This window comes from Eurosta solidaginis, chromosome 4, assembly GCF_040869045.1.
Source record: "Eurosta solidaginis isolate ZX-2024a chromosome 4, ASM4086904v1, whole genome shotgun sequence".
In the NCBI taxonomy this organism is placed as follows: domain Eukaryota; kingdom Metazoa; phylum Arthropoda; class Insecta; order Diptera; family Tephritidae; genus Eurosta; species Eurosta solidaginis.
The window spans coordinates 260014959-260032343 of record NC_090322.1 but is presented as its reverse complement, the minus strand read 5'-3'; the positions used below and the strand labels follow the sequence as shown (position 1 = coordinate 260032343).

The 17385-nt window shown below is 38.9% G+C and overlaps 1 protein-coding gene across 2 annotated transcripts; it reads left to right on the top strand.

Annotated features, from left to right (window-relative positions):
• The first annotated feature begins 882 nt into the window (after nucleotides 1–882).
• On the top strand, nucleotides 883–8460 carry LOC137251382 (obg-like ATPase 1). Of its 2 annotated transcripts, XM_067785844.1 has the most exons (7): nucleotides 883–973; nucleotides 1043–1088; nucleotides 1258–1458; nucleotides 6089–6149; nucleotides 6222–6603; nucleotides 7574–7909; nucleotides 7983–8460. In XM_067785844.1, the coding sequence occupies exons 3-7, from the start codon at nucleotides 1278–1280 to the stop codon at nucleotides 8214–8216; spliced, it is 1194 nt and encodes a 397-aa protein (XP_067641945.1). In that variant the 5' UTR covers nucleotides 883–973; nucleotides 1043–1088; nucleotides 1258–1277; the 3' UTR covers nucleotides 8217–8460. The 2 variants fall into 2 exon arrangements, with proteins under 2 accessions (XP_067641945.1, XP_067641946.1); XM_067785845.1 differs by lacking the exons at nucleotides 883–973; nucleotides 1043–1088; nucleotides 1258–1458 and adding an exon at nucleotides 4971–5014 and having other exon boundaries at nucleotides 6093–6149.
• The last annotated feature ends 8925 nt before the right edge of the window (nucleotides 8461–17385 follow it).

The window sequence follows — 17385 nt, the reverse complement described above, 5'->3', positions numbered from 1 at the left end:
TCTCAACTTTCAGCTCCAGCTTTCCCATAGTAACTCCTCATTCATACATCGCCCAATACATGAGATGCTGCAAATATCGCGAAGCTCAGCGCCAATTATCGATATTATGACCACATTGAAACTTCTAGGCCATACCGCCTACCACCCCTAGTTCCATAAGAAACTTGGGGTCGCCAGAACCTAGTCTGCTAAATATGTGTACGAGGCATGCATATTTGCAAAAAGGATTCGCCTCGCGTAGGAAAGGTTGCCGATTAGGTTTTGGAAGCAATGAATTGCTTTTATCAACCCCTGAACTCGGAGCGATTCGCAGTCTTTTTACATATTTTTGTTAACTTTTTCGGAAACGGTAATGGGCCTCTGGAAATAAATATTATTAATCCGAAAGCGGAAAATATAAATCTTAACTCGTTCAAAAGTTATTAACGAAAATAACCCCGGGTCCCTCCGAAACCGCGAGTGGGATCCACAGAATTTTGGCGCAGAACACCTTACTGCATTGGCGGCCTTCGTCCGTGCTTATAAAAAATTAAATCCGTGCAAAATTCCTTTGTACACAAAATTTGTTTCAGTGCACAACAACATTAGAAGAACCACATGAAAATTTCCAACTTCAAATGTCTGCGGACAGAGATAAAATTTTTCTTTTCCGCCTTCGGATTATTGTTGTAGAAGTCAATACGTGTCGTTTGAAACTCCCTCCCGATATTTATTTGTATTTTTGATACTTGGAACATCTCCCTCGGCTATTTGTAATGTTAACATATGTATATTGAAAATCCACTAAGTAGAATTTTTATCCTTTCCCCAGTTTCAACTTTGTCCAAAAATTTTTTTTGATATGGCAACCGTATCTTTCGTCGATTCACAATAGTCGTCCAACTATCAGCTGACTGTGTTGTCGACATCTGACGTTTCTCTTCGTGCATGTGTGACCATATTGATTGATTGCCGGCTGGAAGGCGAAACAAAAGTAAATTTTAATGGATTAGTTAACTTTAAATGGTGATTTAAGTGTTTTTATTTATTAACAATATTCCAGCGTCACCGTAGAAAACAAAAGCTTATGCATTTAGCAAAAGATAAAGGTAAAATTTTGCTTTCAATATTGAGGTTATGTGCTACGCAAAGCATATCAAATGCTAGTCGTTTCTGGCCACTGCCAACAATACAAATATTTTCCAAAAATAGACAAAATGCGTTTACGTTTGAACACTAGTATACTTAAAGAACTAAATTACTTTAATATATTTGCAGATAACAACTGAACTTATAAAATGCCACCAAAAAAGCAAGAAGAACCTGAACGCAAACCATTGATTGGGCGTATTGGCACAAACTTGCGCATTGGTATTGTTGGTGTACCCAATGTAGGCAAGTCAACGTTCTTCAATGTACTGACTAAAAGTGCTGCACCAGCGGAGAATTTCCCCTTCTGCACAATCGATCCGAATGAGAATAAGTATCCCAATTATCTGTTATGCTTTAAGCCACGTACTTGTCTGTACGTCTCTTAGGAGAGGAGTAGATGATATAGTGCCTTTAGCTGATTGGATGCAAGTCAGGCACACAGCTTTTGTTTTTTGTAAAAATAATTATAATAATTTGCATATGATCTAGCAGTAAGCCGTTCACAATATTATATTAAATGCTTCAAGAATTCGCATGCTACTTTGCAGCCGTGAGTCTTTGCATAAACTCAATTATTGTTGGGTCAAATGGTTGTGCATCTGCTCAATTCTGCAAATGACTTTTGGGCGTATGATGGCTATTTTTTCCTAGATTTCCGCCATTGCATGTTCAAAAACAATACAAAATTATGATAATCTTTTAAAAATTATTCTGCCGTATACAGTACCTACAAGGCTTTTATATGAATAGTTGTGCTGCTGTTGGTCACTGAGTGAGAGGAGTGCCGCCTGCCAATCCTATATTTTAATCGCTTAACATTTTGGTTCGCTATAGAATCAATGAAATAAGTAAAACAAGCAATAATGGGCGTTGTTAATATCGTATGCAAATTGCTTTAGTGCGATTTAAATTTAAAAGATATTTTATGTTTACCATCTTGCCACCAGTGCGAAATGGCAAGATTCTCGAACAGAATAAATTGCTTTATGGTAAGCATGGGCGTACATAAAAGGTACATGCAAAGGAGGATACTGATAGTGGGAGGTGAAATGTGTATCTCTTTAGAAACTAGAGCCTTTTACAGGGTAACCGAGCCTTTTACAGGGTGACCGATATAAAACAAGCCATTCAAATGTGGTGCCAATTGTGAAAGGGATCCAGTAGATAAATAATTTCAACTTCCGACAAAAATTATGGTTTGCTATATCCAGATTGCAATGCCAAGTGCGAACTTTGAAACCATTATGAATCTAATAATTACTTGTAGCCACTATTTCACGTATAACCTTAATCCCAATCGCCATTACACTGATTTTGCGAAAAATTGAATTCTATAACGATATGGGCCCGTCTACCTCTTAAAAAGGCGGGATATATACTGTTAGGTGGTAATATAACGGAAGGTCCTTCTGCAAAGATATTGTCACGGATATTAGCATCCCTAAGCTATACCATCACTAAGGCGATGCTAAGCGATGTTCACGTCAATAATCAAATCATGTATACACATATATAAGGCAGCAGAGATGTCACACACAGGTGCATTTACTTATACGCCTATGTGTGTGCGAGAGACTGTCAACTACAAACTCACATACATCTGAGAGACGCTGAAAAGTAGAAAATTGTAAACAAGTAGAAACTATATGAGAACTATAAACACTCGAAATAGTTGGTAAGTTCTGGAAATAGAAGAGCCTAGATGTATGCAGCGTAAACTATAAAAGCGGCACAAGGGAGTAAAATGTAATTCAGTTTGATTTGAGTTGTCAAGCAGTTGCGATTAAGACGATATCTAGCGAGCAATAGCAGTATTATTTTGAATAGTAGAGTTTCATTGAGCTATCAATCAGTGTGGTTATTAAGCAAGCTATTCGTTGCACAGTTGAGTGTATTGTGAAGTACTTTAATAAAGGCCATTTTGCATTATTACAAATTGGAGTTATTTACTCAACAGTTTAGTGATTCGAACTTAGCAGAGGATTGCAAATAAGAGGATTTGCAAGTAAATTCGTTACAATTGGTGTCAGAAGAGGAATTGTTGAATAAATTCCGAAGATTGGGAATACAACTTGGACATGGCAAAGTTCAGTGAATTAAAGATCCAGCAACTAAAGAAGGAGTTGGAGAGCCGTGGATTGAATACAAGCGGCGTTAAACTTGAACTTCAGGCACGGCTACGAGAGGCAATGGAAGCAGAAGGAATTGATGTGGAAGAGTATGTCTTTCATCTTGATGGCGAGGAGACAACAAAAATTGAAGAGAAAAACGAAACATCGCAAAGGGTTACCAGCACAGACTTGAACGTGATATTGGCTGCAATATCTGCACAAACGTCGACAGTAACATCGAAAATTGAAGCACAAGATACACGTATTTCAGAAATGTCGTCACAAATTTCTTCACAATTGGAATCACAGGAGGCACGCATTTCAGAAATGTCGACACAGATAACATCCAAGATGGAAACTCAACTGGAAGAACAGAAGACATATATGGCATCACAATTGGAAGAACAGAAAACACACATGGCGTCACAAATTGCAGAACAATTAAAAGAACAAGAGGCACGCATAACATTACAGCTCGAAGCACAAGAAGAACGTATCTCAACAAAGCTGGAGGCACAGGAAACAAAATTCTCATCGCAGCTGGAGGCTGTTAGTGAACGACAAAATAAAGTGGAGGCCGAGATGGATGCTTTGAAAGATCGGATTCAGGAGTTACAATTGAACCGTCCAATCACTTCAACGTCTACTCTGAAGGTAAAATCCCCAACGTTTGATGGTTCTGTTCCATTCCAGGTATTTAAGCTCCAATTTGAGAAGACGTCGACAGCGAACAACTGGAATGATGAAGATAAAGTTGCAGCACTCTTCGTAGCATTGAAAGGACCAGCTGCCGAAATCTTACAGACTATTCCAGAGTACGAACGGAACAGTTATGACGCAGTGATGGCTGCTGTAGAACGGCGATACGGAAGCGAACACAGGAAACAGATATTTCAAATAGAATTGCAAAACCGCTACCAAAAAGCTAACGAGACTTTGCAGGAGTTTGCTTCGGACATTGAAAGATTGGCTCATCTTGCAAATGCGGATGCACCCGTGGAATACACGGAAAGAGTGAAGATTCAGAGCTTTATAAATGGCATTGAAAAGCCCTAACGGACGTACAGAAACGAAGAAAGAATGCAAGGGTGGTTTCAAGCCAAGGCACACTACTGTTGTGAAGCGTCGGAACGATACTGATTATGCAAAGGAAATCCGTCCAGCGCAAGCTCTGCGAAGTAGTTCTTCATTGGTCAAGCAACAGAGTGCGAGGGAACGATCCAGGATAATGAGTAGTAAGATGAAACACAGGTACGACAAGGAAAATAATTCGAAAGGTTTCTTGGCGGGAGATTTGGTACTGTTATACAACCCTCACCGGCGGAAAGGTGTTCCATCCAAATTTCGGTGCAGTTGGGAAGGCCCGTACAAGGTTGTGAAGAAGATCAGTGATACCATCTACCGCATACAAAGCATTGAGAAACCACGGAGTAGAAGAGTGGTACATTTGGCGATGCTAGCAGCGTTTAGATCGAGAGATTTGTCTGATCGGGACGATCAGACTTAGGTGGAGGGCAGTGTCACGGATATTAGCATCCCTAAGCTATACCATCACTAAGGCGATGCTAAGCGATGTTCACGTCAATAATCAAATCATGTATACACATATATAAGGCAGCAGAGATGTCACACACAGGTGCATTTACTTATACGCCTATGTGTGTGCGAGAGACTGTAAACTACAAACTCACATACATCTGAGAGACGCTGAAAAGTAGAAAATTGTAAACAAGTAGAAACTATATGAGAACTATAAACACTCGAAATAGTTGGTAAGTTCTGGAAATAGAAGAGCCTAGATGTATGCAGCGTAAACTATAAAAGCGGCACAAGGGAGTAAAATGTAATTCAGTTTGATTTGAGTTGTCAAGCAGTTGCGATTAAGACGATATCTAGCGAGCAATAGCAGTATTATTTTGAATAGTAGAGTTTCATTGAGCTATCAATCAGTGTGGTTATTAAGCAAGCTATTCGTTGCACAGTTGAGTGTATTGTGAAGTACTTTAATAAAGGCCATTTTGCATTATTACAAATTGGAGTTATTTATTCAACAGTTTAGTGATTCGAACTTAGCAGAGGATTGCAAATAAGAGGATTTGCAAGTAAATTCGTTACAATATTTTACAGTTTCAAGCAAACTGCACTAGAAATAACGGAAATCTCTCACGATAAATTTGAAATGTTCTGAATCGACTGAGGTATAAAATCTCTTTCTCAATAGAACTTCAGAATATGTGCTTTAAATGGGCAAAACTCGCTGACACTTGAATGGAAGCAAAGGACCCATCAACATCCATAACACTCCCCAAGGCCTTCGGGGAGTGTCCTTATAGCTACAACAACAACAACAGGAAGATACATTCCCTGGATAAGGAACTATTAAAAATATTTTATCTCCATAAATATCTTTAGAAAATAAGCTAAATAAATTCGGTACCTTCCCCACGTTTGATGGAGTCCTGGCTACACCCATGGCGGCCACTTAAGCTAGCAGATGACCATAAATTGACCGAAGTATTCTTAGTTGTAGTGAGTGTCGCTTAAGCAAAATGGCCATTGCTGCGGGACATTTTCAAATTACAGGAAATTATATAAAATTGCAATGATTGGCCGTTGAAATGCATTACCAATCGCGACCGTGCATTTGACAATAGTTGTATCAAAAACCAGTTTTCTACTAATCGCAAATGGAAGATAATCATTTTGCACTGCAGTCTCGTTATAGCTTAAGTTGTTCAATTACGATATTTGCACTTATATGAATGAAAAAAAAAAAAAAAATTTTAAGCTACAAATTGAATTTTGTGTTAATAGTCTTTTATTTTATTTTTTTTTCCATTCTTTACGTAGGGTACCAGTGCCTGATGAGCGTTTCGATTTTTTATGTGAATATCATAAGCCAGCTTCGTAAGTTCAATTTTAACTATCTACTGAGTACTATTATAAATTACTAATTTCAATTCTTTCTACATATTTTAGGAGGGTGCCGGCTTACCTCAATGTCGTTGATATTGCCGGTTTGGTTAAGGGCGCGTCTGAAGGTCAAGGTCTAGGCAATGCTTTCTTGTCACACATTAGCGCTTGTGATGCTATTTTCCATTTATGTCGAGCTTTCGAAGATCCTGATGTTACACATATTGAGGGTGAAGTAGATCCAGTGCGTGATTTAGACATTATTTCCGAGGAACTGCGCCTCAAGGATGAAGAAAAATTATTGCAGAATTTAGATAAACTAGAGAAAGTTGTGGCGCGTGGTGGCGACAAAAAGCTAAAACCCGAATATGATGCAATGTTGAAAATTAAGGGCATATTGGTGGATGAGAAAAGGCATTTAAGATTTGCCGACTGGAATGCTCATGATGTAAGTGAAAGACTTGTGGGTTTAACTTGTACTCCAAAATAAAAAGTCTTGATAAGGCTGAAACAGTTGCTCCACAGAGGAAACCCTTTAAGACTAGTATGTAGCTAAGGGCGGTTAAGTGCAACTATATCCATCCCTACGGATAATTACGCCTTTTTCTCCTCACGAAAAATTCCATATAATTCTTCTCTGTGGATAAAGTAGTGAATGTACTGAGGGTTGGATAGCTCCGTTCTGCACCGCCATGTTACTATTCAATGTCTAGTCAGAATCCCTACAAACGCACGCTTTTTTATTATCAATATAAATTTTAAAAATCTTAAATGGTCGCTAACTTCAAGTAGGCAATGTAAATCTTGTTACAAATATTAACGTCAAATATATAAATTTTTGAGCAGGAAAGGCTCTAACCAGTCCAAGTTCCTGGTCAGAGGTGGTCATGTCAAATCACACCCAAGCGGTATAGCCAATAAGGCTTAATGTAGCCATATTCAACCGTTCGCAAGATGGTCAGGCTAGTACATTGAAGAAAAGGACCATCAACATCTATAAAACTCCCCAACACCGTCGGAGAGTGTTTACATCGCTTTAAAAGGAGGGAGATTACACTCTCAAAACCCATAAAATGATCTCTCTATCGCTACGAAATTAACAACTGTCCCGCGACAGGAGTGCTATTTACAGTATTGAATCGGGTTTACCATGACCACAAAGGTTGTTATTTGAGGAAAACCTCTTTAGTTGGTTTCCATGATTTGCTGTACCGACTAAGCAGGTCGAAGTACTGTTACAACTTATTCTACGGCACCTTCTGAGTGCACCCTAACCTTTCCGTTATGGCAGCTAAACGTTAAGATTTTTAGGATGAAAATATATCCCATTACTTTACTACTACATTTACTAGTATTCAAATACTAACTGTTTTAAACTTGCTCTCCAAAATCATAATTCTAACTCTTTATTTAAACAGATTGAAACGCTTAACAAATATATGTTCCTTACATCGAAACCAGTGATTTATCTGGTAAATTTGTCGGAAAAGGACTTTATACGCAAAAGAAACAAATGGCTACCAAAAATTAAAGAATGGGTTGATAAATACGATCCAGGTGCCGTGATTATACCATTTTCTGGCGCTTTTGAGCATACACTGGTTGAAAAGGACGACCTAGAGCGTAAGCAGTACGAAGAGGAAGTTAAATGCAAAAGCATGTTGGATAAGATCATTGTTACTGGCTATAAAGCTTTGCAACTAGAATACTTCTTCACAGCTGGTGCGGATGAAGTTAAGGCATGGACAATACAGGTGTGTATCACTGAATTGGTAAATGCCTAGTGTTGCGAAATAACAATCAGGCTTTTCGTTTATTTTTTAATAGAAAGGCACCAAGGCACCACAAGCTGCAGGGCGTATTCACACCGATTTCGAGAAGGGTTTCATTATGGCTGAAGTAATGCATTTCAACGATTTTAAAGAGGAAGGTTCAGAAGCGGCTGCTAAAGCAGCTGGAAAATATCGCCAGCAAGGGCGTAATTACGCTGTTGAAGATGGTGATATAATTTTCTTCAAATTTAATGCCGGCGCAGGTCTGAAAGATGCCAAGAAGAAATGATATTGTGCATTTATGATACTTTTTGCAATGTTTTGCACTCATCTAATTTTGTACTCTCAAAGTTCTCGCTTTGCTTACATTTCCACTTTGGTTTATTACGTTTAATTTGAAATGGTATGATATGTGCTGGACATTGGAACATATTAATATTGTTAAAACTCATTCAAAAAATGAAGAATATGAGCAACGCAAAAATTAAAACTGAAGTGAAACGCCTCTTGTGCAGAGTGTTCATAGAACCATACAGTTAATAGTTTTACTTCGTTATGGATAATAGTTTTATTTCTTTAGATATTTGAAATATTTTATTGTAAGATAGAAAAATAAACAGTTGTTGTAGCGATAAGGTTGTGCCCCGAAGGCTTTGGGGAGTGTTATCGGTGTGATGATCCTTTGCCGGATACAGATCCGGTACGCTCCGGTAACACAGCACCATTAAGGTGCTAACGATTCATGTGGCCACATTAAACCTTCAGGCCATCTCTCCCTACCCCCAAAAACCCATGAGGAGCTTGGGGTCGCCAGAGCCTCGTCTGTTAGTGAGATAGGATTCGCCGCGGATAGGTGAGGTTGACAATTGGGTTTGGAGAAGCTATATTGCGCTGGCAACCTGAAGGGTTGCGCTACACAGCCCCTTGAATCTGGTATTTTAGTCGCCTGTTACGACAGGAATACCTACCGCGGGTATATTCTGACCCCCTAATCCGCTGGCGATCGCGGCTGTTTGTAAATAATCACAATCACAGATCCGGTACGCTCCGGTACCACAGCAGCATTAAGGTGCTAGCCCGACCATCTCGGGAACGATTTATATGGCCACATTAAACCTTCAGGCCATCCCTCCCTTCCCAGCCCCAAATTCCACGAGGAGCTTGGGGTCGCCAGAGTCTCGTCTGTTAGTGAAACAGGATTCGCCGCGGATAGGTGAGGTTGACAATTGGGTTTGGAGAAACTGTATATTGCGGTGGCAACCTGAAGGGTTGCGCTAAACAGCCTCTTGAATCTGGTATTTTAGTCGCCTCTTACGGCAAGTTTACCTACCGCGGGTATATTCTAACCCCCTAACATGCGGCGGTCTGTCACCTCCCAGTTGAAAAGGTTGGCCACATCCCTTAATTGTGGTAATCTTAATTGCTTCTAATGAAGTCTAAATAAACAGTTAAGTATCTTCCATGTGTGCCCCTTTTTTAACTCACGTATTCTGATACTGCAACCAATCTGAATCTACGATTACATGGCTCGCGGCAGGGACATGGCAGATGACACAACAATTGTGCACCCAGGGCGATGGTTTAACGTATTAACCGAAAGCCCACTGTTATTTGTGCCATACTGGGATATCTCAGCATAAAACTCTTGTATAACACCGCGCCTCCTACAGTTGGAGGAGATCCAACCACAACTGATCCTCTCGATATTGTTAGACTCTTATGTTCCCAAAATTACCCTCAGCATACCTTATGTGTGTCCCGTATACTAAAAACCATCATACTGAATTGGCAATTAACCGTTTGTGCTAACTGGAGGAGAAACATCAAAGGAACTTTCCCGTGGGGATGTGGTTGTGGCCAAGCTTGTTGAGGTGACGGGTCAACAGAACGATCATTGTAGGAGCTCTGGTTCGAGCCTTACTTTCGGCAGAACACACTTATAAGTGTGTAATCCCAACAAAATATTTAATAATTTAAACAAAACTTATTTACTTAAATCTAAAAAAAAATATATATATATATATTAGGGCGGGTGAAATTGTATGGGGAAAAAGTGGGGAAAAACTTCAGGTGCACATACAGTTTCTGAATCTATGGGTCATACTGAGTAATATTGTCCATGGGACCATAGGTCTGAAATAAATTTCGAGCCTCCCTAATTTTGTTAGAAAATGTTATATACCAATCAGAATCCTAATTCGACATTTATTTTCATGTATTTTATTTGTGAGAGCCGCTATTCTGATTGGGATATACAATTTTCTAACAAAATTAGGGAGGCTCGAAAATTATTTCAGACCTATGGTCCCATGGACAATATTACTCAGTATGACCCATAGATTCATAAACTGGATGTGCCTTTTCAACAATAAATTTGACCCACCCTAATATATATATGTACTAGCAGACCCGGCAGACGTTCTTCTGCCCTAAATTTGGCCTACCTGCATACATTTTAAAAAGCTTTTTCCGTCTAACTCTGCCCTCTCCTCTTCACTTTTTCCTAATCCTTTTATTCACTCCTCCCTCCGTCTTTTTCGCTTCATCTATCTCCATCTTCGTCTCATTCTATCTCTCTCTTAGTCTATCTCTTTTGTTCCAGTTCCACTCCGAGTCTCAGTCCCAGTCCTAGTCCTAATCCCAGTCCCAGTCCGTCTCTGGTCGGAAAAAAGGATCGTAAACACTAATATAGGCAAATTTATATACCAAATTTCAGGCAAATCGAATAGGACGTACGTAAATAGGTATGTTGGTATTATTAATTCATGTCCCTATTTCGGCTTCGCATGCATATTATTAATCAGTTTTGCCAGGTTGATGCGACTAAATCGAATATCACAATGAAAATTACTTAAGAGCTCTCAGCAACCGCTTTCATTTGATATCCGTATTACCCGCACATTCTAGGGGTATCGGGGTCCACGTTTTGGCCTATATCTCGAGACTCCAGTCACCCAGCGGTATAATATATTACTCTGTACTAAAGCACTAATCAACAGCTTTAATTTGATATCCATATTCTAGGGGTACCCTGGTCCACGTTTAAACAAAATCGACTGACGCTTCTCTTCAAACACCGGCCACCAACTAACACACATTTTAGCCTTTCTTTTTATATATATAGATTTTTCACTATAATATTAAAACGAAATGCAGATTTCCGTTGCTTTTGAAATTCGGCTTAAAAATTGCACATGGAACAATTAAAGATTCTCCTGAATTAAAAAAAAATGTCATAGTACCTCTAAATCGCGGGCCCCCTCAGAAACGTGGAAGTTTCAAGTTCATCTCCCAGATTTCAAGGTAATGATTTGAAAAAGAAAAAATGTGTAAATCTCTTAAAAAACTCTCTGGTGGCTATGCCTCATTTTAAGTTCAGTATCTCATCTCTTATTCATTCGACTTGTCACAAATTCTATACAAAAACATGAGTGTGAACCTACTCATTCAATGGCCCTTTGCTTAATAATAAGAGCGATTTCTCAACTTTTGAATATTTCTTCATACAAATTCACGCCAAATTTCAAAAATCGAAAAAGGCAGTGACTTATTTTTTATACTCAGTTGAGCAGAGCTCACAGAGTATATTAACTTTGATTGGATAACGGTTGGTTGTACAGGTATAAAGGAATCGAGATAGATATAGACTTTCATATATCAAAATCGTCAGTATCGAAAAAAAATTCGATTGAGCCATGTCCGTCCGTCCGTCTGTCCGTTAACACGATAACTTGAGTAAATTTTGAGGTATCTTGATGAAATTTGGTACGTAGGTTCCTGGGCATTCATCTCAGATCGCTACTTAAAATGAACGATATCGGACAATAATAACGCCCACTTTTTCGATATCGAAAATTTCGAAAAATCGAAAAAGGGCTATAATTCATTACCAAATACGGATTAAGCGATATAACTTGGTAGATGAGTTGAACTTACGACGCAGAATAGAAAACTAGTAAAATTTTGGACAATGGGCGTGGCACCGCCCACTTTTAAAAGAAGGTAATTTAGAAGTTTTGCAAGCTGTAATTTGGCAGTCGTTGAAGATATCATGATGAAATTTGGCAGGAACGTTACTCTTGTTACTATATGTCTGCTTAATAAAAATTAGCAAAATCGGAGAACGACCACGCACACTTTAAAAAAAAAATTTTTTTAAAGTCAAATTTTAAAAGAAAAGGTAATGTCTTTACATTATATAAGTAAATTATGTCAGCATTCAACTCCAGTAATGATATGGTGCAACAAAATACAAAAATAAAAGAAAATTTCAAAATGGGCGTGGCTCCGCCCTTTTTCATTTAATTTGTCTAGGATACTTTTAATGCCATAAGTCGAACAAAAATGTACCAATCCTGGTGAAATTTGGTAGAGGCTTAGATTCTAGGACGATAACTGTTTTCTGTGGAAAAGGGCGAAATCGGTTGAAGCCACGCCCAGTTTTTATACACAGTCGACCGTCTGTCCTTCCGCTCGGCCGTTAACACGATAACTTGAGCAAAAATCGATATATCTTTACTAAACTCCGTTCACGTACTTACCTGAACTCCCTTTGTATTGGTGTAAAAAATGGCCGAAATCCGACTATGACCACGCCCACTTTTCGATATCGGAAATTACGAAAAATGAAAAAAAATGCCATAATTATATACCAAATACGAAAAAAGGGATGAAACATGGTAATTGTATTGGTCTATTGACGCAAAATATAACTTTAGAAAAAAACTTGGTAAAATGGGTGCGACACCTACCATATTAAGTAGAAGAAAATGAAAAAGTTTTGCAGGGCGAAATCAAAAACCCTTGGAATCTTGGAAGGAATACTGTTCGTGGTATTACATATATAAATAAATTAGTGGTACTCGACAGATGATGTTCTGGGTCACCCTGGTCCACATTTTAGTCGATATCTCGAAAACGCCTTCACATATACAACTAAGGACCACTCCCTTTAAAACCCTCATTAATACCTTTAATTTGATACCCATATCGTACAAACACATTCTAGAGTCACCCCTGGTCCACGTTTATGGCGATATCTCGAAAAGGCGTCCACATATAGAAATAAGGCCCAAGCCCTTTTAAAATACTCATTAACGCCTTTCATTTGATACCCATATCGTACAAACAAATTCTAGAGTCAACCCTGGTCCACCTTTATGGCGATATCTCGAAAAGGCGTCCTCCACCTATAGAACTAAGGCCCACGCCCTTTTAAAATACTCATTAACACCTTTCATTTGATACCCATATTGTACAAACAAATTCTAGAGTCAACCCTGGTCCACCTTTATGGCGATATCTCGAAAAGGCGTCCTCCACCTATAGAACTAAGGACCACTCCCTTTAAAACCCTCATTAATACCTTTAATTTGATACCCATATCGTACAAACACACTCTAGAGTCACCCCTGGTCCACGTTTATGGCGATATCTCGAAAAGGCGTCCACATATAGAACTAAGGCCCACGCCCTTTTAAAATACTCATTAACGCCTTTCATTTGATACCCATATCGTACAAACAAATTCTAGAGTCAACCCTGGTCCACCTTTATGGCGATATCTCGAAAAGGCGGCCTCCACCTATAGAACTAAGGCCCACGCCCTTTTAAAATACTCATTAACACCTTTCATTTGATACCCATATTGTACAAACGCATTCTAGAGTCACCCCTGGTCCACGTTTATGGCGATTAGAGGTTTACGCCGAGCACTTTATCGGCGGCGGCGGCGTAGGCTCTATTATATACCGGCGCCGGCGGCGTAGGCAGCGCGCCGGCGTACGCCGGTGCCCTTACTATAAAAGCTTGAGTTTTCAATTTAAAAAAATAATATCTAGGAAAGGTTTTGTTTATATGTATTTAAGGAAATCAACGTGTTGGCCATTTCGGAAAGATCCGGGGTTTTTGCATCAAAATCTCGCAGACCGTTCAAAAATTTTCAGGAGTAGCTCCTTGCGAAGGGATTGTCCCTCGTTCGCATGCTCCAGATAGGCTTCGAACCTAACCCCGGTCTTTGGAATTGGTACTGCTGCGTCTGCTGAAAAGAAATAGAGATACATAAAATAGTCACAATTTTGCCTGTATATCTCGTGCAAAGCGTGGTTTCACCTAGGGTTAACTCCTAATAATCGTCGCGAACACAATTTCTTTAAATCATTTATCGCTCCTTGGCGGTTACGCATAAAGGCGACTTAGGGTTGCTATGACTGATCTATTAATACTCATGACTATCGTGGCACAGGGCGCCTCCAGTTTTTTCGGCTGTTTTTAAGAGCTAAAATTTCCGATGTGCGAACAGTAGGAATCCCTACCACCAGTCGCTACCACGCCTCCTGAGCCTCACACCATATGCCAGTACAGAAGCTATAGGACTGCGACTTCGAACTCATACCTTCGTCGACGTCACTTTCCTAGAAGCTCTAGGTGTAGCTCCGAAGACTTTCCAACGGATGGTTTTGTCGCGCTATGCTGCCGAGCTACACTTTGAAACGTTAGGGAGTGACTATTCGGCCAAAGATGCCGCCCTCGAAATCATAAGCAGTCTAAGTGGATGTCATTGCGTCATGGGTGGAAATCCGTATAATCCTCGGCGCATCTACACAATTAAAGTTTTACAAGGACCCTGGATAAAATTTTTAAAATGTAGACCAAAGATTGCAGACGTATGTGTTCACAACATTGATTTCAATAGTCTTCGTTAAATCAAATTTAGAATGAAAGTCGACGGATTTTAAGTTAAAGTTGTTAGCTACTGTTTTCCGGCCTTACAATATAGGAGCTCATTATGGATGACCGCGTAGCTTCAGTTTTCAGACAAGTTCGACTGTCCACTACGTTAGGGTAGTATCACACACGGTCATTAGTTCCACTGTCTTGGGAAAGCTTTTGCTTCACCGCTTTGAGTGTTCTTGCGAAGGACAAAGCCTCACCTAGTAGATATATGTGCCTACGTATTCACAATTGCAAAAGGAGCCGTAACGTGTAGGTGATATTTAAACTTGGTTGATAGGCTATAATCAAAGTGATTCACTCCAAGTTTTGCATATGGCCGCCAACTTTAGGAAATGTCAAACCGGGAGACTTGGGTGTTGAAGGATGAAGTGTGAAAATCAAGATTAACATTTCAGACGCTATTGTATAGTTTCGTAAATAAACAACAGATGTTTGAGTGAAAGCCCAAGTGATTTTTCAAACCTCTCTCATACGTACATATATCCTCAACTTAAGTGTGAGGTAAGAATCATTTCAAAGGAGTGTTTATGGCCCTAGAACCTACTAAAGGATTTTGCATCAATGATTTCGCTTATTCTTGAGGACAATTTAAAAACATGTCCGCCTTGGGTCATTTTATTTGAATTAATTGTTCATTATTAGTTTTTTCAAAAATGCAAAGTGAGCATAAAAATTTATTATATAACTTTTCTTTTAGTATTTTGTTTTAATAACTTGCTAAATTGGGTGATGCAAAATCCGTGTTAAGCTGACATCGAAAGCGCCTGTTTTTTCAAATAACTTTTGAATAGTTATAAAGAGTTAAATTTCGCAATTAGTTTCTTATAACTGGCAGTGATGCGCATCCGTTGATACCACTTTCGACCATATCCGACCAATTTTCGATATGAACAATAAATGGCCTAAACAGTCTTAAACGAGTAGAAAATATAGTAACGCGCCGGACGCCGCGCCGCCAGGCCGATATTTTTGACATTCGGCGGCGGCGTGCGAAAAAAGACCAATCGGCGGCGGCGTTTATCGGCGGCGTATATCTCTAATGGCGATATCCCGAAAAGGCGTCCACCCATAGAAATAAGGCCCACTCCCTTTTAAAATACTCATTAACACCTTTCATTTGATACCCATATAGTACAAACAAATTCTAGAGTCACCCCTGGTCCACCTTTATGGCGATATCTCGAAAAGGCGTCCATCTATAGAACTTAGGCCCACGCCCTTTTAAAATACTCAGTAATACCTTTCATTTGATACCCATATCGTACAAAATAAATTCTAGAGTCACCCCTGGTCCACCCTTATGACGATATCTCAAAAAGGCGTCCACGTATAGAACTTAGGCGCACTCCCTTTTAAAATTATCATTAACACATTTCATTTGATACCCATATCATACAAACAAATTTTAGAGTCAGGCCTGGTCCACCTTTATGGTGATATCACTAAATGGCGTCCATCTATAGAACTATGGCCCAGTTCCTCTTAAAATACTCTTTAATACCTTCCATTTGATACACATGTCATACATACACATTCCAGGGTTATCCTAGGTCCCTTTTACAACATGGTGATTTTCCCTTACTTTGTCTCCACAGCTCTCAACTGAGTATGTAATGTTCGGTTACACCCGAACTTAGCCTTCCTTAATTGTTATTAATATGTCCTACTTTAAAGATGCCTAATTTTAGTTAATTCTTCTTAATTACCATCAGCAAACTAAGCTGAAATCAAAGTTTTATCATAAATTCACCAGAATTTTACAGAATATTCAACGCAAAGAAATAAAATTGAAGCAGAAACGGGATTACTTACATGCAAAGATATTTATCTGGCTGCGGATCATTACGACGGGATCGATGAGAATTGTTGTTGCGAATCCCCAAATGATGTACATGCTTTTACCATGCAATAAAATCAATGTTTTGATTTGAGATTGACTGCATGGCGGACTTGGTTGAATTCGCCTTGATTGTTAAATAACATCATCATAACGTTAAATAAATCAAATAACATTAAAAAAAAGTAAAAAAAAACAAGCAAAACAAATGAGCGAAATCTTGTATCTTGTAATATTTGAAAAATTGTCCCTTCTTTTTCCCCCTGTGTAGAATTTAATATTTGCTGATACACCCTGTTCATTGTAATAGAACTCTTTATCAAATACACAACCGCAGGTGCAGTGATTGACTTGGCGAATTTGTGTTTTCATACACTTTCAAGTCTCACAAGTAGGTGACGCAGTATAAAGTTAAGTTAGTGGAAAATTGGCAAAAGTTGTGTCAGTATGTTTTTCTTCAGATTTTAGGGTATGAAATGAAAAGAAATTTGTGCCAAAGACGTACAGAGGTAACCCTACGTATTCACTGATTCAAAAAGAGTGAAAGGGTTCCCTAAAGTAATAAAGGGCACATTACTGATACTTAGCATAGACTTGACTTGGCTTGAGAACTGTCACTTACAGTTCTGTTTAATGAACATTGCATGCAGTGTTGACAGAGTCATTTTGACGATTTTCAACTAGAATAACGCTTGGACGATTTTGTAATGAAAAATTACGATTTAAGGCTGGCTTCTATGTAAGATTTATTCTAAATATTCAAACACCAAGAAATAGATCCAATAATGTTGATTTTAGATGGACACTACAGTAATATATATTGAAGTAATCAACTTAGCTCGTAAAAATGGAGTGGTGATGATATCATTGCCTCCGTATTCCACTC